This window comes from Leopardus geoffroyi, chromosome A1 (genome assembly GCF_018350155.1).
Source record: "Leopardus geoffroyi isolate Oge1 chromosome A1, O.geoffroyi_Oge1_pat1.0, whole genome shotgun sequence".
In the NCBI taxonomy this organism is placed as follows: Eukaryota; Metazoa; Chordata; class Mammalia; order Carnivora; family Felidae; genus Leopardus; species Leopardus geoffroyi.
The window spans coordinates 230,917,286-230,938,745 of NC_059326.1; the positions used below are offsets into that span (position 1 = coordinate 230,917,286).

Sequence of the window (21,460 nt, forward strand, 5' to 3'; positions counted from 1 at the left end):
ATACTTCTCACCTTGGCTTTTGCCTACCAGCCAAACAGAATAGGAACAAGAATTAGATAAACAAAGACAGAAATACTGAAATGAGTATGAATTTTATTCTTCATTAACTTCCGTCTATTTATGCTTGCAATGATTCTTTATAGAACATTGAGTCCCTTAAAAATCTAAATATAATCAGAAACAGAAAAAGCCAAAAGAGTTGAAGTGGTTGCCTCTATGAAGCAGGAGTGGGGGTGAGGCAGGTGTCTGCTTTTCTTTGTTGTAGTTTTAGGTCCCTTTGACATATGACTTCGATGCAAATGAAGTTGAATTAAAAAAGAGAAGACACTGGGAGGATATACATGAACATGAGTTCTTGCCGGGGTGAAGGGAGGGTGGAACTCCTGGCAATTTTTTTTTCTTCTTTATGCTTTCTGAATTCACAAAATATGATGCACAATGTGTTTATTTGGCTTTTATAATGAAAAAATGGTACATGTGCATTTTTGTATATTAACTGAAGGCTTAATGGAAGACTTAATTGGTAGGACACATTTCGAATATGCTCTAAAGTGAACAATATAGTTCCTGGGTTAAACCAGAGAACATACCCATCTGGGCGTGAAGACACAGTGACGGTCACGCTAAAGGCCTTGAGCAGGTGGGGCTGGGGCATTGGCGGCCAAGGAGGTTGGAAGCAAAAATGGGGGATCACCTGGCAGGGAAGATGCTGCTTGGCATTGTGATTGCAAACTGATTGGTCCTCGGGGATAAAAAGCATAAATACTTTTGGAAGACTTCAAGGCAGTTGAAAAGAGGGCCAGACAGAGCTGGAAGCAGGTAGGTAAAGATGAGACAGTTTCAGGGTCATCTAACATTTTTAGCATCATGTTTTCGTTCAAATCTTCTGGCCATTTATTCAACGTTTGGGAAGGAAAGCAGGCCCGCCCCATGTCAGGCTGTCTGGAGGGAGCAAGGTGGGTGTCTGTTCACACTTGTCTCTGGGAACCTTGATGATCGATCGAGCAGGGCTCAGTGATCTCTTTTGACAGACTGCAGAAATGCTTTGCAAAATCTAGCGTTTGGAACATCGCAATGTCAGGTGATGAAGAATCACTCCACCTTCCCCACTTAATGGGAGCGTGCTGTCTGTTGCAGGACGGATGGTCACAGTATCACTTTGTAGCCTCATCCTCAACCATCGAGAGGGATCGGCAAAGGCCCTACTCTTCCTCCCGCACGCCTTCCATCTCCCCTGTGCGTGTGTCTCCCAACAACCGCTCAGGTAAGCGACGCCTGTACCCAGCCAGGCCTGCTGTCCCTTGGCCCCAGAGCCCTCCTTCCCACCCCTTAGGTGACTCCCACAGGAGGAGAGCTGTCCGACTTGGACATTTGCTAGAAGTCTCAAATGAGTCTGTTTTCTTTCATAGCGGTGGTGACTTTGTGTTATGTTAACACAGATTCAGAGCAAATCTCTCAAACAGATTTCAAAAAATCTCTAACAGGTGTTAGACCTGCATTTAGTCAGCAACAAGAATAAAGACAGCTATCAGATGTTTGCAAATCAGGGTTTTCTATGCACCTTTTTCCAACTTGGAATAGTTTGAGTAACATTGTATTGATTATCACTGGAATAACAGAGTAGTGGAGAAAGGGCATGCTATTTCTTGCTCTAGAATGACATACATTTGAATATCCCATTGAGGGTCTCATTACCACCCCATATCTGGTTAGCCTGTTGTTATTACCTTTAAACCAGCTGATAAATGATAAAGTCTTGTTACGAAGCGAAAGCGTAACTTTTAAGTCACTCAGTTTAATTTTCTTTCTGGTTTTGTCACATTTCTGTTGCTTACATTTTGAACTAACTGTTCTTACTTACTTATAAAGACACTTGATACCCTTTTACAATCACATTATATACTGCCCAAGATTAAGGAAAAAATTAAAGGCAAAATATGAGCACATCATTTACTATATAAGAGACATAGTCTTTATTGTTTTTATTCACAGCGTAAGTTTGAATTTTTTATTTCTGCGTTTTGGGTTTTGTTGTAAGAAGGAAGCATGGATAAATAATCCTATCTATACGTGTGTGCGCACGCGCGTGCGCGCACACACACACACACACACACACACACACACACACACAGCTATATAGGCTTTTATTTAAGAGATTTAAGAGTGTCTCCTTGCTCTTTGCTGCCCTGGCCCTGGTGAGGAGCTACGAGACCTGCATCTCGGAGGGCAAGGTAGAAGGGCACTCCCCTGCCCTTGAGATCACTTGCCATAAAACTTTACACCGCACTTTACTGTCAAAATGATGAGGAAAATCAGACATGAATGGGGAATATTTGACTGAAATAAATCACTCTCTCCCAGCCCCATGAAAGCTTCTATTTTTAGTGTGATGTTACTGCTGCTAACGTTTAGTCCCCCACTAGATGAGAATCAGAAACCTCCGTGTAACTGGAGAAACTTCCACCTGCCTCAGAAGCACAGGGGTGGCCTTTTACATGTCTTACCTCCATACGTCCTTGTTTTTATGTTTTGTTTATTTTTTGAGAGAGAGAGAGAGAGAGAGAGAGCGGGGGACGGGTAGAAAGAGAGGGGGACAGAGGATCCAAAGTGGGCTCTGTGCTGACAGCAGAAAGCCCGACACGGAGCTCGAACCCATGAGCCCTGAGATCATGACCTGAGCCTAAGTCAGATGCTCAACCGACTGAGCCACCCAGGCACTCCTTACCTCCATATGTCTCAGAAAGCTAAAGACCAGTGAGTCTGAGAAGCACGAGGATGGGTTCTTTCTAAAGCCCTAACTGTGAAGAGCCCCTCATTGTTAGGAAGATGCGAGATGGCATAATGGATTGGAAGATGCCTGGAAGGAGAAGCAGTGGCTTATCAAGACGCTATCCCAGCCATTCAGCTAGGCCGCCACCCGGTATTTACTCGTGAGGCGCATTAAAGACATCTAGCAAACACTTGTTGGCGTGATTGGATTTTTCCAGGAGTACGATCTTAGTTTCCTAGCGACTCAGACTAGTGTGTGAGGTCTTGAGATAATTACACACTTGACGTAGCTTAATAAACCCACCATCTGCACACTATTAGGTGCTAATATTGAGAACTTTGGTCAAGAGGCTCCAAAATATTGTCCCTTCGTGGTTTCCTGGCAGTGACTCATAAAAGGCTAGCCTGTATGCAGGAAGACCTAGAAACGAAGGAGCAAGGGCAGGGAAAGGACTTTCCCAGGAGAGGACAACAGAGAACTGAAGATAAGAGAGGGGCAGAGGTGGAGGAGGTGAGGGAGACACAGTGGCCGATGTTCTGAGAACACCCAGGAACTGGAAACATACAGCCCAGCCATGTTATGTAGAGCAAACACCATTTTCTTCCCTGTCTCCCCAATAGACTTAACACCCAGAGATCCAGAGATTCCGGTCCAACAGGTTCTGGGTGGGGTTCAAGTATCACCGTATTTTTATAGTTTATTTATTTTGAGAGAGAGAGAGAATGAGAACACGAGCGGGGAAGAGGCAGAGCCAGAGGGAGAGAGAGAATCCCAAGCAGGCTCCACACTGTCAGCGCAGAGCCCAGTGTAGGGCTCGGTCTCACGAACCCTGAGATCACGACCTGAGCCGAAATCAAGAGTCAGATGCGTAACCAACCGAGCCAGCCACCCAGGCGCCCCTCAGGTATCAGTATTTTTGAAAGTATTCCAAGGATTTAGTTCTAATGGGAAGCCAGGATTAAGAACCTCTCGGGGTTTTGAGAGCTGAGCAGGGAGCCTCGATTTTGTTTGGATAGGTTTGAGAAGCAGGCAGGGCGCCTCTCGGGAAAGGATGGGGGCAAAGGCTCCGTCTGTTTCTCTCCTCAGCCTTTGGCTGTGATGTCTGCTAAGCACTCTGCCTCTGATACCAGTTTATTTGCATGTCTGTTTCCTGACCTCCTCGAGTTCAGAAAGTGACATGATTCATGTTTCTGTTCCCAGTGTCTAGCGTAGGGATTTGCCCATAGGAGATACTAAGCTTGATGAAATGCACCAAGCGGCTCAGACACGGAAAAGAAAAGGACATTGAGGGAACAGGCAGGCCCGGTGGGCTGGAGCTGAGGGATCCTGCAGAGGGTGTGAATGATAAGCTGAAAGATATACTGAGGATTGACTGGAAGGGGCTTGGATACTACTGGCAAAGAGGGCTTTATCCAAAAAAATCAAGAGTTCCCCATAGCTCCCCTAGCCTTAATAATTACCAGGTATGCTTGTTAAGTATGGACTCCTAGACCCACCCCCTGAAAATTCATATTCAGAAGGTCTGGGGTGGGGTCCTGGAATCCCTGGATTCTAGATGAGTCTTAAGGTGAAACAAGTTTAAGAAGCACTGTCCTCGGGCATGGAGGCTGGGGACAGATCTGGGACAGAAGAGTACCACACCCGAGCTCTACTGAGATAGGGGCAATTGTCTAAGCTCTAGACGCCAAGTGGTGTCACTGAGGAGCACAGACAGCGGCTGCCTCACTGCCACCCACACACTCAGACCTGCACTCCTTCCGACCCATCTCGGCACCAGTAGGGCTGTTCACCTGCTGCCGACCGATCCATTCTATCTTCTAAGAAATCTAGACCTCTTTCTGTTTGCTTCCCTACCTCCAAGGCTAGTCTCTCCTCTATTCTGAGGGCACTTTAAAAACTTGAGGACTTCCCAGAGGGATCCTTTAATTACAACCCATTGTTTTAGATATGGAGACCCAAAGAGATGACAGGGCTCACTCCCTGGGTCCGGGGTGCAAAGCGTAGTTAGGAGATTGCTCAGGGCATTCATCAAGGAGGTCTTTGCGCACCCCTGCTCCAGCCCCCTCCACAGGCTGATCTGTGCAAGTTGGGTCATGCCAGCCCCACAGAACATCCTAGCTGCTTCCTCTGGCTTCCTTTAGGGCAGTCTCTGAGTCACACGGCATTTAAGTAAAACCGCATTTATTTTAATCAGAGATTCTTCAACATCAGTACCAGCGCCTCTGAAACACCTGATTTTTAAAAAGGAAGAAAGGAAGAAAAGAAGGAAGAGGGGAAGGGAAGGAGAGAGGGAGGGAGGGGTAGGGAAGGAAAAGAGAAGAGAGGAGACAGAGAAAACAAGCCTGATCTCATTCTGAAAACTGTCCTGTGCACCTCAGGTGGGTCATGTCCCCATCAGGATGTCTTTTAAGAAAGATGGCCTCAGGAGATCGCCTTTAATTTCCTGCCCCCAAGCTGCATGCTCCCATAACTATAAAGCACCGAATGACAAGGACAAGGGGAAGGGGTAAGACAAGAGCCAAAAGAACACAAATCAGCAGGTCCACGCACACATATTGCTTCAGGTTGAGTCACGTGTCTTCAGGACCTTAGCTGTTGGTGTGAAAAGCTATCCGTGCTGCAGAACGAGACACACAAAGTCTTCCTCTTGATTTCTTTATGTAGCAAGTGCCCCAGCTTCACCTCGGGAAATGATCAGCCTCAAGGAAAGGAAAACAGACTATGAATCCACTGGGAGCAATGCCACTTACCACGGGACTAAAGGAGAACACACTTCCAGGAAAGACACCATGACAGGTGAGCTCAGCTTCTTGCGTATTCTCCTCAGAGCCGGTGGCTTGATCCGGGACAGGGCCAGGCCGGGAGACTTCAAACCATGCTTGACAGCTCAGCAGGACTTAGCAGCTAGAGGGTCACTTGAGAGCTTGACAGCAAGGATTCTCAGGAAGTGGGGACGAGATTAAGCCAGAGGAATATAACTGAGCCTCTTATACCTGAAAATAACTTATACCTGAAAATAACTAAGAGAAAATGTTCTCTATGCACATTGTATTCTCATTCTTTACCTACCCCTTTCCTTCTCATCTGCTCATCTCGTAACCTTCCCTCAAATGAGAGAGAGGAGTCACCATAGATTTTCTTCTTGACTGACATAATCCAGAGTGGAGAGGACCCAAGATGGTGGGTGCACTATGGCCAAGCTTTGCTATTCTCAACAGAAGGAAGGGAAAATGGATAAGAAAAGAGGGGGAAGGGAGGGGGTCAGTAAAGAAAGAGATTTCAATGAAACCCTAAGAACTCCTGTGGAGACATTTTCTCTTCTTGACATGAAACCAATCTCTTATCGTGACAAACTCCTAAGAAGATTCATTAAAACCAATAATCACACTTTCTATATGGAGGCATTGATCTTTTCTGCTCTTTATCCCTCGCTACCCCAATCATACCCATTGCCTTTCCTTTCTCATCAGCTGGGACCCCATCAAGGCAAAAATTGGTGCCCAGTGCTGCTTGGCCTTTCTCATGACCAGCCTTGACCTTAACTCCCCTTCTGCTCTGAACAACTCTCCTTGGGGCAGTGTTACTGTTCCCATTCCTCATCCCCTCCAGGCTCTCCACACACTCCTCCCTGTGCTGGTTTTCCCCTCCTCCAAGAGACAGGACTTGGAGGTTCTGCTGTAGAGGAGGTTGTGCCTGGAAAGCAGAGCTTCCAGAGCCATCAGGATCTCTAACAGGGATTCCACACCCTTTTTTTGCCACGTGGACAGAGATGGATCCCTCTTGAAAATAGGCTGTGAGGAACATGGCCGGATGAGGCCATTCACAAAACTGGGGCATAAAGGGAAGAATCCTAAACAGACATTGAGAACTGCTTATCAAGAGGATCTCCAAAGTGTGAGTTTCTCAGATATTATTTAGGTGTAGACCTGCAGGGAAGCAGAAGAGACAAATTGGATGATTTATTAAGGCGTCTTCCAGACCCAGGCCATCTAAGATAAATCTTTCTAATGGTAAGTGCACTTACCCCAGAGGCAGTGTTTTCCATGGTAACTGTGCATGACTGCAAAAAAGAAAAGCACAGTAAACAGATGCTCCCGATGCAAACTCCCAGGTCAGCACTCTGCCTCCACGTACAGTCCCTACCAGGGAAAGTCTCAGCCTAATGCCTGAACTCGTTATGCAGGATATACCTTCTTATTCTTACGTGCTGCTTTCCCCCCTTAAATGTTGGCCCAGTTGTAGACGAGCATGAACAAAGAAAGCTATGAATCTGAATGCCGAGTCCCTAGAGCCAACGCATTCAGCAGAGAGTCTTATTTGTACCAATTACTCCAGAGTAGTGACACCAAATCCACCTGCCCCATTCGTTTTGTGGTTCTTATTGCCCTAGGTGGCCACATCACTGGCTGTCTGAGATGACCCATTGAGATTATAATTACAAGAATAATTGTGAAACTGTATTGTTATTTAATTTTTCTTTCTTGCCCAGTAGAATTATTCAAAAGGCTTTTTTTTTTTAATGTTCATGTATTTATTTTGAGAGAGAAAGAGAGAGCTTACGAGCAGGGAAAGAGCAGAGGGAGAGGGAGAGAGCAAGAATCCCAAGCAGACTCCGTGCTGTCAGTTCAGAGCCCGATGTAGGGCTCCACCTCATGACCTGTGAGATCATGACCTGCGCTGAAATCAAGTCAGACACTCAACCAACCGAGCCACTCAGGCACCCCTCACAAGGCTTTTAAATGTGGGTGTTTTTATGTTGAAATATTTCCAATGGTACATAATCATGCCCTGCACACATAGTAAAATAAACAATAAAATCTAACATGTTTCCAGATGTTTAATCTTCCCAGAAAATGGCAGGGAGCTTGGTAATTCCAGTATTGAGGTATATGTAATTTTTCAAACCTGTTTAAGAGGCTTCACCATCTTTGCTCTAATGTACTTTCAACAATTCAAAAATACGCTATCACTCATCTAGCATGCCTAGAAGAGCAGAGGTCTTTATTGAACAATACGTTTATACGGGATGGTTGCCTTTAAGCCGAGTTTCTATGTAAAAGTTAGTTGCTGTTATCTACAGTGATGGTAGTGGTGGTGGAGTTGCTAGTGGAGGTGATGATGGGGGTGGAGGTGATGACGGTGGTAGAGGAGGTAGAGGTGAAGTTGATGTAGTGGAAATGTGGTGGTGATGGTGGAGGCGGTGATGGTGACGGTGGAGGTGGTGATGGAAGAGGTGGTGATGGAGGAGGCAATGACGGTGGTGATGGTGGCGATGGTGGGATGGAGGTGTTGATGATAGAGGCAGTGATGGTGGTAACACAAGAGATGGTGATCAGCAGGTGGAGGTGGAGGAGGTGATGGTGGAGGTGATAATGGTGGAGGTGGAGGAGGTGGTGTTGGAGGAGGTGATGATGGAAGGATGGAAAAGGCGGTGATGGAGGGTGCAACGATGGTGATGTTGGAGGGGGTGATGATAGAGGCAGTGATGGTAGTGACAAAGGAGATGGTGAGGGTAGAGGAGGTGATGGTGGAGGCGGTGATGTTGGAGATGGAGGGGGTGATGACAGAGGCAGTGACGGTGACGACACAGGAGATGGTGATGGCAGAGATGGTGATGGTGATGGAGGAGGTGGAAGAGGTGATGGTGAAGGTGGTGACGGAGGAGGTGGTGACGGAGGAGGTGATGGAAGGAGGAGGCATTTACTTAACCACCTTCCACAGTGGCATGAGTGAGTCCCCAGCCAAGCCAGGTGGGAGCCAAGGTTTCATATAAGAATGGAGAGGACGAATGGCCAACCCCTGCTCTACAGCACTTTTGCTTGTGCCCATCATTTCAGTGTTCACCTGCAGGTCACATCTCTTGTGACCGCCACATCAAGAGCAATACCTTTTCTCATTCACAAATATCCAGGGGACACTTACAGTATAGTACCTTGAAAAATATCTGAAAAACTGCCATCTCCCTTGTTTCTAAGACATCAGAGCATGTCCTACCGTTTCCCCCAAAGAGAACACTCCCTCCACCTTGGGAAAACCATGGGAAGTTTCACGCTCAAAATGCAGCATGGGACAGCTTAAAGTGAAGCAGGCCCTTGCCAGGGTTCAAAATCTCCTCTGCTGAGCCCTTAGAAATGAAGATCCTTCGAGGTTTTTGTGCCAGCCTCCCCCCACCCACCTCTTCTGGATTCATTATCGAGCTGAGATGGAGTCTTTTGAAATGTCTCCTCCCTTAGTGTTCTTTTGCCACCGAGGAGCCTGCAGAAAGCCAATGTCAGCTCTTCATTCAGGCATGCAGAACGGTTATAGCTATTTCTTGAGGTCATGATTCCCTAGGAACGTTACGTGTTCAGAAGCATGCATTAGAGGAGGGCTGTGTGATCCCAGCAGCTGCGTGGCCTGACTTTAAAATTCACCCAGGGGATTTTGCCCTCCCATCTGAGCTTCCCAAATGCCTTTACATCAAACGGTCCAGCCCGTTTTTGTCAGTGTCTCTCTTACGCCCTTTTAAAGCCATTCTAATCTTCAATATGTTGATTCAGTTGGAAATCGGGGCCCATACAGAAGAAGAAAGGCATTTCCTCATGAGTGTGCTCTTGGGTCAGACATACAAGGGCAGAGCATCCATGACGACATCTGCTTCATGTGTCTGCAGAAGCTACAAGTTCAATCTCGGCTACACAGCCTCCTATAAACAGGTGAAGTGGACCAAAGAGCAGGAGGAAAGAATTTCCAGTAGGAACATCTTTAGCCCAGAAGCCACAACCATGACAGGAAGGGGGAGCAAGTCAAGTACGAGTGCATGATCCCCCCCAATTAAAAAATTCATTTTGTTCTGAGTCCCAGAAAAACAAAATTTCACCTTGATGTGACATTTTCCATCAGCAAGCCATAGCTCTGAGGGCCTCTTTTCTCAGGGTTACTCATTCATTCGTTCACTCCGCAAATAATGCTCGCTCCAGGAGCATCCACTGAGTTCAAGCACAGTCCCAGACATGGGGATACTGATTTCTGGCCTCATGGAGCAGTGAAGGGAGGTGATACACAAGGAAGACACCAGAGCAAGCTCACCCACAAGCTAGGACCACATGGTGTTGAGTGTGATGGAGAAAATTAACAGGTTCAGAAGCCACAGGGTGCCCGTGGGGGCAGAGTTGTTTCACAGGGTTGAGATGGGAGACTAAACTAAACTCCCCACCACCACCACCACCAAGGGGAGGTAGTCCAGAGGGCGGGGTGGGGGGGAATGGGGCGGGAGTGAGTTCCAGGGAGAGGGATCAGCCAGCACAACATCCCGGAAGCTGAACAAACAAACTCTGCGCGCTCGACCAAGGAAAGAGGACCAGCATAGCTTGGGCTTCCTTGACGAGAGAAGAATGGAGGGAGACACTGTGGAAAATCGGGCAGGGCCCCGATCGTGCAGCTTTTGCCACAATCACCTTGGCAAAGCCTTGCAGTGACATGATCCAGTGTGCCAAGCAAGGTGGCACTGCTTTGGGGAACAGGAAGGATGGATGAGTAGCGTTGGGGAGGGCGGAAGCCGGTTGTCAAGGAAGATTCGACAGCAAGGGTCTAGGCAACAGTACAGAGAGAGGAGCGTCATACACCCAGCCAGAGAATATGCCAGGGTGGTCTTCAAAATCTAGAACGGGCTCTCAGCTCTCACTTCCTAAGCTGAATTTCCTGAGAGGACTTTTACTGCACAGCTATTTTGTGCTTTTAGTAAGAGTCATGGGTGGGGTGATAGGTATGACTGGCCTTGTGTCTCGAGTTAACTGTGCCTGTGAGAGAACAGCTACGGTGTGTCATATCCTATTTTATTATTCCATGGACACAGGAAACTAAAGAAACGCTTTTCTTTATTTCTAGAGTATTTTAGTATAGGTGCTGCCGAAGCGAGCACATCTTTATTTCTAGAGTATTTTATACCCCAGTGACGCTTGATAATTTTTTCCAGAGCTCTCTTAAATCATGACCTTTTAAGGGCTATGAGGGGAGTGGTGCCCTGGGGCCTTCCTCTGGGCCTGAGGCATGAGCCCCGAGGGTTCTAGGAGGGTTCTAAGTGAGCAGGTGGGCAAACCCTGCCCGTGTCTTTGGAAGCTGCTGGCCACCAGAGGAGACCTTCCTTCCTTTCGGCTAGACCACAGGCCGCTCACAAGACAGGGGGAGGGGCTCCTGGCCCTGTGTCTATTGGGTCCCAAAGCTGCAGCCTTCCAGAAGCACAGGGCAGAGGCAGATGATGCTTCCTGCCCATCCTTGGGGGCTTTGAGAAACGAACTGTCTACATGATGATGAAGCACTCTGTGAGCCCAAATTAGAAACTGCATTCCTGTCGTTCTCCAGCTCAAACCTAAGCTGCTCCTGCAGATTCTTGCATGCTTCGATGTGGGAGACAAACCTTTATTACCCACTAGTTCTCACCAGAGAAGAAGGCAGTCACCCTGGCAAGATAGCCGTTGTTTGCTGCCCCTGCCCTGACCCTGTGGACAGTCTGAATGTTATTGCAAGAAACCCACCTGCTGTGGGGATTGTATAGAATTCGCTGTTCATCTTTCTTAATATCTGCATGTAAAATGAAGTGTCCAGGGCCAATGAATTCTTCCCCTTGGCAATGGACCTTGGGATGGTCCCAGAGAAACCAAGCTTTGTCAGGGCAAGAACTCACCTTGATAACCATCATTCCTCACTTGAAATCTTGCTCTCTTTGCTAATACTTTTTGTTTCCTTCTCGCTTTCAGCTCAAAACACTGGAATTTCAACTTTGTATAGGAATTCATATGGTGCGCCCACCGAAGACATCAAACATAACCAGGTAAAGGAGATGCCCGCATTTGTATTCATTTTCCCCTTCGACTTATGTGAAAGAGCCGGGAATTGTAAAATAATAAATTAGCTTCTGCGTAACATACATAAAGGACCGAAAAAAGAAAATCGCCTTTCCTCCACTCACATTTCACATACCATACGTGGGGTGACCACGGTCACCAGAACAGCCTCAAATTTGAAAACAAACTTTGATTTCACTACAGCCACCTGCTCGGGGTAGAAAGCAAGTTCTCGGCTATGACCCACAACCAAAAGGCTCAAATACGCAAGTGGACACAGTGTGTAATTACTAGACAGGGATTAGGTGGCTCCTGTAACCCAGCCAGTTCTCACATACAGCTCGTTATACATGACGGTTTCCAATAAAATAAAGACAAGTGCAATAATGGACAATGAAATAACCTGCGTCGAGGAATGCCTCGCTATTCAGTCTAGTTGGGGAACCAGCAGCCTCAGCACGGCCCAGGAGCTTGTCAGAAAGGCAGAAGAGATTCTTGTCTGACCCCTGCCCCTAATCCATCCAGTGTAACAAATGCATCAGAGCTGCCTTTTTTCGAGGCATTTAGGTGATGCGTGTGTGTGTCCAAGTTTGAGGAATGCTAGCCGTAGCTCTGTCCAGAAGTGCTCTTAAGTTTGTGAGTGTTTGTCTCATTTGGCACGTGTTCCCTGTGCTTCTGTGGGAGCTATCAAAGCAAAAGGCACAGCCTTTGCTCCTCCATTGACTGACAGCTTCATACATTTGGCCCCTGGAGTGGTCATGACAGAAAGACGGCTGTTCCTCATCGCTGTTGGCCACCGATAACCACTGCCAGAGCTGGCTTCTGCTGACGCTCGGGATTCCTGCCACAGGTCAGGGAAGTTGGGCTGAAAGATAAATCTGAAAGTTGTTTGTTTGATTGCAATAACCAGATGACATGGAAGTTAGATGTGCTGTGTTTAAGCATTTCTCAACACCCTGTGGGGCAGCATCTTTGAAAAGGAAAGGGACTCCCTTCTAGCAGATAAGAATATCTTGTGCAGGGCCGTTTCCAAAAGAAGGAGGAGGACACGAAAAATATCTCCTCGACCTTAAATTACCTTTTCCTCTAATCACCCATCAACAGGAGAAATGGTCGTGGGTAGAGGAGTTATCCCTTTGCCCTCAATGTTCCAGTCCATGCGGAGCCATTCTGGAAGACAGCTGGTGTGGTTCACAAACCCCCGGTGAATGCCCAGGCCCCACGGCCCGCCTGACACGTTGGTAACATCTACTTGGCCTCCCTCAGCTCCGGTCTTTGCTAAAAGCAAAGAGGTCAATGAATAAATAAATAGGTGCATGAGCACTAGACAAGAGAGCACCGGGGGTGGCCACCAGCCGTCCACGTGTCAATGTGCCTGCGGAAACACAAAGGAAAATGGAAGCAAAATGTATTGGAAATGCCAACTTCAGTCACAGAAAATGACTTTTATATTTTCGCAAATATCAGGCACAGTGAGAGAATTGGCTGTAGCTCTTAATGATACTTGTCAGGATGTGATAGGACCCTGACTTTGCATCCAAGAGTATAGGAATTATCTTTAGTTTCCTCAGGTTAGGAGAAGCTCATCACAAGAATGGAACGTATTCTACACCAATATTTCTTTCCATGGGATTCCACTAGCGCTGGCAGCGAAGAAATGTCCTGGTGTGGCCCAGAGGTCCTTGGCATCTTACAATGTGGCTGCAGTAGTTTCCTAGCACTGCTTGCAACCTAGATATACAGGAAAGTCCACAGTGGCTCTATGGGCAATTCTTTTCTCCAGAGCCTATTCTGAACAGTGAAGCCAATTGGAATTAATGTGCTAGGATGGCATCACTGCATGGAGGGAGGGCGTGACATAATGTAACCTTTTTCCCAGCATGCCCCAGAACATACTCAGCCTCAGTGCGAATTGTCAAGGCCATGGTGCCCCCGGCGAATGCTGGGAAACCCAGCCGGGATGGAGTGCGAGCTCTGCACCATTTGGCAACACAGGGGAGATGCTGTAGACAGGCCACTGGTTGAGCTGAGTCCCACAGTATCACCTGGTGTCATCAGCTCAGTGCCATCATTAGTCCCTGAGAAGGTCCAGCAAAGGGAAGTAGATGATGAGACTCTTAACCCCATTCTAAGATCAAGCAGCAATTAAAAATGTCCACCAAAAAGAATTGTTTTTCCCCCCAAAATTTCCAAGGTAAATCATTATGACACTCCAGGAAACTCCAGTGTTACTGGAATAAACTTGGGCTCTGTTTTGAGGTATGACCATCCTACCCATTCAAAAGAAGAGGGGACTTGGTTCTCTTCCAGTTGGGTAGTTCTAGAGACAACTTTGTACCGAGCCTCCATAATTTGGATTTTCTGGCCACGTGGACATGGCTAGTCATTCCAGATGGATGGAATGCTTTCATTTTTGGAATTTTCCTGAGTTGAGAGTGACCTCACAACCTCACAGCTAATAAAAGACCAGCTTGAACAATTTAACCAGAAGGAATATGCCCGAGTCCGTTCCATTTCAGTGCTGATGCTTGTCCTCTGCTGAGCGCTCTAGTCTCCTGGGTGTCTCAGTCGCCCGCCGGGCCTCATGAACTTCACAGAGGCTGGACAGTGACTCATCTCCAAGAAGAAGCAATTCACTGAGGGAAACTGGTTTGAGGTAGGTCTCCAAGAGGAGTCAATGACAATGAGAGCTGGGAATGTGGCCCCAGCTCCAAATGCATGGGCAGGCGAGGCAGGGTCCAGGGCAATGGCCATAAGCCAGGCTTTCCATGACTCAGTGGAAAGGGAGCCAGGAAGCTGCTCAACTGTGGCTCTCTCCATGAGACCACCTGGAATTCCAGTCTTATTTTCACTGAGTTCCAAGCCTTTCGACTCCTAGAAGAAATAGCCACTAGTCTGAAATAACATCTGTGGTCCTTGGTTTTTATATCTCCAATCAACTGGTTGCAGACATCATTTTAAGAATTAACTACTTAAACTCCCCCAAATTGTTATTGAGCTTCTACTAGTCTATCACATACTGATAAAGAAAAATATCACATTCAACTGCATATATCTAGCTAGCAACAGAATTTTTTGTTCCTAAACTAGAGACAAAGGGGTTTGGTGTTTTGATGACCACCATTAAAATGATTACCGTTGACATCAAAACAGCATCTTGAGGTTCTGGTTGGTGTCCTCAGTTTCACTGCCAGGTGGGAAGAGCAGGTGAAATTATCCTCAGAGATTTAAGGAGAATAAGGGTTTGCTTTTGGTCACCCAGCTCAGAAAAGGAAAAGACTCCAACCTGGTTCATCTGCCTTCTTGTCCCATCTGGTCTCCTCTCTACCAGTGGTTCTCAAATTTGAGCATGAGCCAGAATCCCCTGAACAACTTACTAAACACACATCAGTGGCCCCCCACAACCCCAGAGTTTCTGACTTGGTGGGTAATCTGCATCTCTAACAAGCTTCCAAGTGATGTTGATGCAGTTGAACCAGACTTTGAGAACCGTGAATCCTTACCACATGACCTCTTTCATTGTATATTATCACCCTGAGTCTTCAGCTTTCGCCATGTGGTCACGTTTGAAGATCTGTAATGGGCAGCTATTTCCCTTGTGTTAGAAAGAAATACAGGTTGTAGGCAAACTCGGTGAGGAATCAACCAAGTTTTCCTCACTATGCTAACAGAACTGGGGGGTAGAGAACTGGCACTATCCTTCATAATTTAAACCCAACATTCTCCTATTGAGGAAAAGGTTCAACAAAGGTGTCTTTATGGGAGCAGGAGCCACAGGACAGAGCCCAGTCTCCCCATGTGAGCCAGCTGGTTGCACCTCCCCTTCCCAGAAAGGACGCTGCCTTAAGGCAAAAGCAGACAGCCTCAGGCTCCTTGGTTGTGCCACGGTCTCACTGAGCCGCAACAGACACTCAAGTTCAGAATATGCCACTATTGTATATGAACATCATTCTACTTCCTTCATAGAAGTCTGCTTTATGCAAACAGTACAATGTAAAAAAAAAAAAAATGCATTTATTTTTAGTTCCTCTATGGGGAAGGCTTATATTTGGGAGCTCAAAATACGTCCAATTTTGAGCTCTGTCAGATTATCCCTTAGAGTAAGTTATAAAATAGAGCCAACATTCCTCCACTGTGAATGTGCATCCACAGTCAACATCTGCACGACCAGGCCGATGAGCAAATTTAATCCCTCCAAACACAGCAGTGCCACCTGTCACCCATCCTGGATAGTTCATTTACACAGTCTCAGAACCACAGAACTAACTCTTAAAAGGGGTTGACAAGAGACTTTATGACCAATACAGATGAATTAAAGAGGGCAAGTCCTCAAGGTAAGAGACTAAGATAAACGTGCCCGACCTAAAAACGTCCACCAACCAGAGAGAACCTGGCAACAGTAAGAAGTTTGAAACAGGTTGTGCAAAAGCCTGAAAGAAGCAGCCACTGTGGAGAGCCATAAGCCTGTGAGTGATTTCCCCTGCAGATCTCTCCATCTCTGGCCGATAAGACTGACACAAAGAAGTGAGACCTCTTCCAAGGGTACTTTTGTCCACTAGCCTCCCTTCTTATTATAGAGCCTTGGGTCAACACAGTGAGGCTGGCCCTCAAGCCTGACCAGTTTGGCTCAACCGAAGCTGTGTTTGTGTGGTGGAGAGAATGTGAACTTCTGATTCAGCCAGACATGGATTCATATTCCAATCTCACACCACCGCTAGCCATGACATCTTGGAGGAGTTTCTTAATTTCTCTGAGCTTCAGTATCTTCATCTATAAAGTGGGAATTGGATGGATGGATGGATTGATCCCAATAGGGAAGGAGAGATACATGATGAGATAGATAGATAGAGACATATACATACATATATACACGTTTCTGTTATTAAAAGTTAAACAAAGAGGAATTTGTTAAATGTTGGGGATAGCGCCCACTGACATAAAAGCACAGTAAACTCTAGCCCCCTCCCCATGTGATTTTTCTAGATCTTCCAGCTCCTACCCTTCATATGCTCGATGCTTAGTAGCAGCACGGTGCTGGAGCACAGAAGTTCGGCATAGCACACAACTCTTCAAAGGATAGCAAAGAGCGCCTCAGCCTAGCCACATAATTTGGTAGACCTGGCCTTGTTTAATTACAGATGATTAATTCCAAACATCCCTCTCGTGGCCAGGCTCTTAGGCTAACATGTTTCGCAGGTAGCCCAAAACCTCACTCATCAGCACCACTAACGAGAAGTGTGGGACATAGCGGATGGCAGCTATGATGAAGAACAGGTCAATTACTAGTGTAAATCAATTACATGTAAAAGAGGGAGGTTCACTTACTTGAGAGAAGAATTATGTGCAGGTCATTAGAAGCATTCATTTACACACAACGTGCTAATTACAAGTCATTATTAACTAGGACCAATTTCTATAGGATGTTTTCCATGCTGAGCTTTAGTTAAATTAATAGGGAATTACTGAATCTGCTTGGAGGTGATCATACTGTGTTTCTTTAGAAGTGTTCTATCATTCACACCAGACCTTCTTCCCAGTGACTGCACGTGAGCAGAACTTCACAAGTGACTGTGTGCCCTAGCTGCGGGGAGGTTCCACTCATTTCGGGTGCATAGTGCTAGAAAAGGGACCCCAGAGGCAGTCAGAAGGGAAGAGGAGAGCCAGACCTCCACATACAGGTGTTAATTACCAGCCCATGAACAGTCTTGGTCTTACTGTCCTTACTAAACAGGTGGAACTAGTTCTTGACTTTACATATCTCAGAGGCTCATGTGACCCCTCTAAATTTCCAAAGCCTCCTACATCAGACAGTAACTTGCAAAGGACAAGAGGGCAAAGAGCACGGAGGTGGGCTGAAGGGATACGAGACAGTACTGAAACCTCTCCTCCTCAACTAAAAGCTTCATAACCCCACATCATTCTCAAGTTCAATAAATTCTTACGGAAACCAAGTTGGGGAACATTTTCATCCTCCTGAATATGTTATATTTGGGGTGGATTTCCTGTTTTGAGTACATGCTTGTCTGTGCAACCTTCTGATCACTTAGGCAGGTGTGATGGAATGACCCTACCAGTGGGAAGCCTCCGTCCTCCAGAGAGGTATTGATCATAGCCCACTGCACGGGTGGAAAGATACCCAAGTGACCATTAGACCTCATACATCTTCACCGTCTCTTTCTCTGGGATTGCAACAACCTAGGTGTAATGGAAAAAAAATGCAGAAGAGAGGAAGATCAACTAGTTGTGTTCTATAGCGTCTAGTCTATGCGTCTTTAATTTAAAAGGTTATCTACTAAAATGTTCAGCTGTTGTGGCAGTTTGGCAATTCCTTGGAGTTACACCTCAAATTATCAAAAGATCAGCAATGCCACTTCTAGGTCCATACCCCGAACATTGAAAGCAGGGACTCAAACAGGTACTGGTGTGCCCACATTCATTATAGCATTATTCCCAATAGCCAAAAGGAGCAAACAACCTAAGTGGCCATCAACAGATGAATGGATAAACAAAAAAAATACGCATACAATAGCATACTGTTCAGCCTTAAAAAGGAAATCCTGTCCCATGCTACAATACGGATGGCCTTTGAGGACATTACGCTAGGTGAAAGAAGCCAGACAGAAAAGGACAAATACGATATGATTAGACTTACATGAGGTGTCTAGAATAGTGAAATTCAGAGAGACAGAAAGTAGAATGGGCTGCCGTGGGCTGGGGCAAGGAGGCAAATGGTGGGTTATGCTCAATGGGTCCAGAATTTCTGTTTGAGGTGATGAAAAAGTTCCGGAAATGGGGTACCTGGTTGGCTCAGTCGGTTACGTGTCCGACTCTTGATTTTGGCTCAAGTTATGATCTCATGGTTCATGAGTGCAAGCCCTGATGACAGTGTGCTGCCTGTTTAGGATCCTGTCTCTCCCTCTCTCTCTGCCCCCCTGCATTCTTTCTCTTTCTGAAAATAAATAAATAAACTTTTAAAAAACGTTCTGGAAATGGATAGTGGTGATGGCCGCACAATGCCATGAATATACTTAATGCCACTGAAGTATACATTTACAAGTGGTTGAGATGGCAAATTACATGTTAATGTATGTTTTACTACAATCATAATCTTTTAAAAAGATTATGTAGAATGCTAGTGCATGGACCCAGGCACCAGCTTATAAAAGGAAGGGCGATCAGAAGTTGGCAGTGTCTGGAGAAGCGTCATGGTGGTCGATCGGGGGGGGGGGGGTGGTGGGGGGCACGGCCCAGCCCTTAACATGGAAGGCTTGAGCGCCTGGCCGTGGGGGGGTTGCATCAAGGGAAAGCGAACCAGCCCAGGTGGATCTTCTTTTCTGTGCAGGTTCCAGCACAGCCAGTCCCACAGGAGCCCAGCAGGAAAGACTACGAGACCTACCAGCCGTTTCAGAATTCCACGAGAAACTACGACGAGTCCTTCTTCGAGGACCAGGTCCACCATCGCCCTCCCGCCAGTGAGTACACCATGCACCTGGGACTCAAGTCCACCGGCAACTATGTCGACTTCTACTCAGCTGCCCGTCCCTACAGTGAACTGAACTATGAAACTAGCCACTACCCGGCCTCCCCCGACTCCTGGGTGTGAGGAGCGGGCGGCACGAGGCGCTCCGGGAACAGTGCATGTGCATGCATACCACAAGACATTGCTTTTTTTTTTCCCCCTGCAAATTTAGTTTGTTCAAGCCTGTTCCGTAGGAAGGCTGTGATAACCAGTAAGGAAATATTAAGAGCTATTTTAGAAAGCTAAATGAATCGAAAGTTAACTTGGAAGTCAATAGGAAGCTAAAACGATCCTAAATATGACATCGTGCAACACCTTTCTAGTTTGAGCTGTAGAGTATAAAAAGTGCTTTATATTGAACGTGGCTGAAGGCAGCAGAGGAGACGGTCGGGGTGGTGGGGCGTGAAGGTTGCAGTTAAGCACAAGGGACAGTGTAGTTCACACACTTTAGAGGGACGGCTTCTCACGCTTTGTTTACTCTCTTCATCCGTTGTGATTCTAGGCTTCAAGTTGCATTGGGGTTCCTCTGTACAGCAAGATGTTTCTTGCCTTTTGTTAATGCATTGTTGTAAAGTATTTGATGTACATTACAGATTAAAGAAGAGAAGCGCATTGTGTATATTACACCATGCCGTGTTTCCTCATCTATGGTTCTAAATATTGCTTCAATTTCAAACTTTTGAAAGATGTATGGATTTCCAGTTTTTCTTTTCTTTTCTTTCTCCCAGTATGTTTTAACAAAAAAAAAATGGGAAAAAAAGGAATATTTAGCAGTATTGTTCGTTCTGATATGTGAATTTGTTTGTGGCAAGTAAGCAAGGCATTCAGCAGTTTCTGACAATTAACATACATCATTCCACACTCCTTGTCAACAAAGTGCTTTTTCACTGCCTAAAATTTTAGATGTAGATATTTGAAATAGATTTTTTCATTTATACCAGTTTTCTTTATGATGATACAGTGTTAAAAGAAAATAAATTACAATTGATCTGTCATCCATATTTGCTAAGAATGTCTATTTCCAAGGACCCTATCTTACAAAATAACATTCTTGCCTGTGTGTCTGTGCGTGTGTGGGTGTGTGTATGTCCACGTATGTATAAAAATGACCTGTGTGAGATTTTATTTTGATAGAAGCTACTTCATTCGCTGTTCATCTTGTACAAGCTTTGTTTCTGGTTTTCAGTATAAATGTACATCGCTTTGTTCTTCTCGTACTCCATCTATTCTTCTGACCATCTAGTGACTCAGGATATTAGGCCAGTTGAAGTGAAGTTATAGGATTTTCACACATTCACACATTCTTGGACACCACCTCTTTCTACAGGTCCATTTCCTTCCACGTTTTATGCCCTGGGAACACAATAAACCATGGCCAACTCAATAATTTCACTTTGGGGCCAATTACTTGAAGTATCAAGAAATGTAAACTGCTCGCCTTATTACCCCCAAACTTTCTGTTCATGTGGCAGGGAGCAGTGGACCATTATGGATTAGATTATTAAAATTGAACTTGAAGCCAATGTTAGAATAGTGGTTAACAGAGCTAAGAAATAAGGCTAACCATTTACAAGAACACGGGCTGTGGGTAAATCAGCTTTGCTCTTAGATGCAAGTGACTGAGGCCAGTAGGTGCCTAGTAAATGTTAACTGTTCTTGGAAAAAATAAAAATTAAATAACAAAAGAAATTGGCTGACCATCTTCCTTTAAAACTTCCTCCCCTTCACCCTACGTAGTTGAATTCAGCGCAAAGTCCAAGATCAGTGGTTCCTTCTCCAAATTTAGCAACAATCAAAAAACTTTTTTTGTTCAGGTGTATTTTTGCAAATGAAAAGCTGATTTCCAAAATAGAGCAGGAGACACAAATTTGCTTTTGAACTGTCCTGTAAATTACCTGCAAGTTGGACCCTGTTGCACTGTTTATTCTAGGACTGGATTCGGCATTGGTGGGTTCCCTCACAGGAATGCTCCAGCCCCCGTGGAGAGAGAGAAAATTAGCACTGAGCACAACGTGTCCTCCTCCTCCGTGAACTAGTGAAGTTCATCGAGGCAGAGGTTATGGCATAGACATGACTCATCCATAACCTAGTAGCTGGTTTAACTTTTCCAAAAGTGAATGATAGGACTCATTCCTGGCTTGAGTTGTGCATGGAGAAATGACTGCATGTGCTGAAAAGCCCTCCTAGTGGGAACTGTATATTTTCCTTTATACTCTTTGAGTCCGAGAATTCCCTGCATTTGCGACCTGGGAAGACTAAAGATGCCTCTGCTGCCCGTGATTCTTTGACAGCATATGGTGCCAGGCTGAAATGAACCAATTCAGCCAGGAGCCTCTGGCTTCAGAGGTA

The 21,460-nt window shown here is 45.9% G+C and overlaps 1 protein-coding gene across 5 annotated transcripts in view; it reads left to right on the forward strand.

The window, feature by feature from the left end:
* The window catches only part of CTNND2 (catenin delta 2), a 942,188-nt gene extending 922,082 nt beyond the window's left edge, over positions 1 to 20,106 (forward strand). For all 5 annotated transcript variants that reach the window (XM_045441900.1, XM_045441910.1, XM_045441928.1 and 2 more), the window contains 4 exons: positions 1,138 to 1,264; positions 5,435 to 5,566; positions 11,506 to 11,579; positions 18,935 to 20,106. In XM_045441900.1, the coding sequence (XP_045297856.1) occupies positions 1,138 to 1,264; positions 5,435 to 5,566; positions 11,506 to 11,579; positions 18,935 to 19,195 (594 nt within the window). In that variant the 3' untranslated portion in view covers positions 19,196 to 20,106. The remainder of the gene's footprint in view (positions 1 to 1,137; positions 1,265 to 5,434; positions 5,567 to 11,505; positions 11,580 to 18,934) is intronic.
* Positions 20,107 to 21,460: the final 1,354 nt, after the last annotated feature.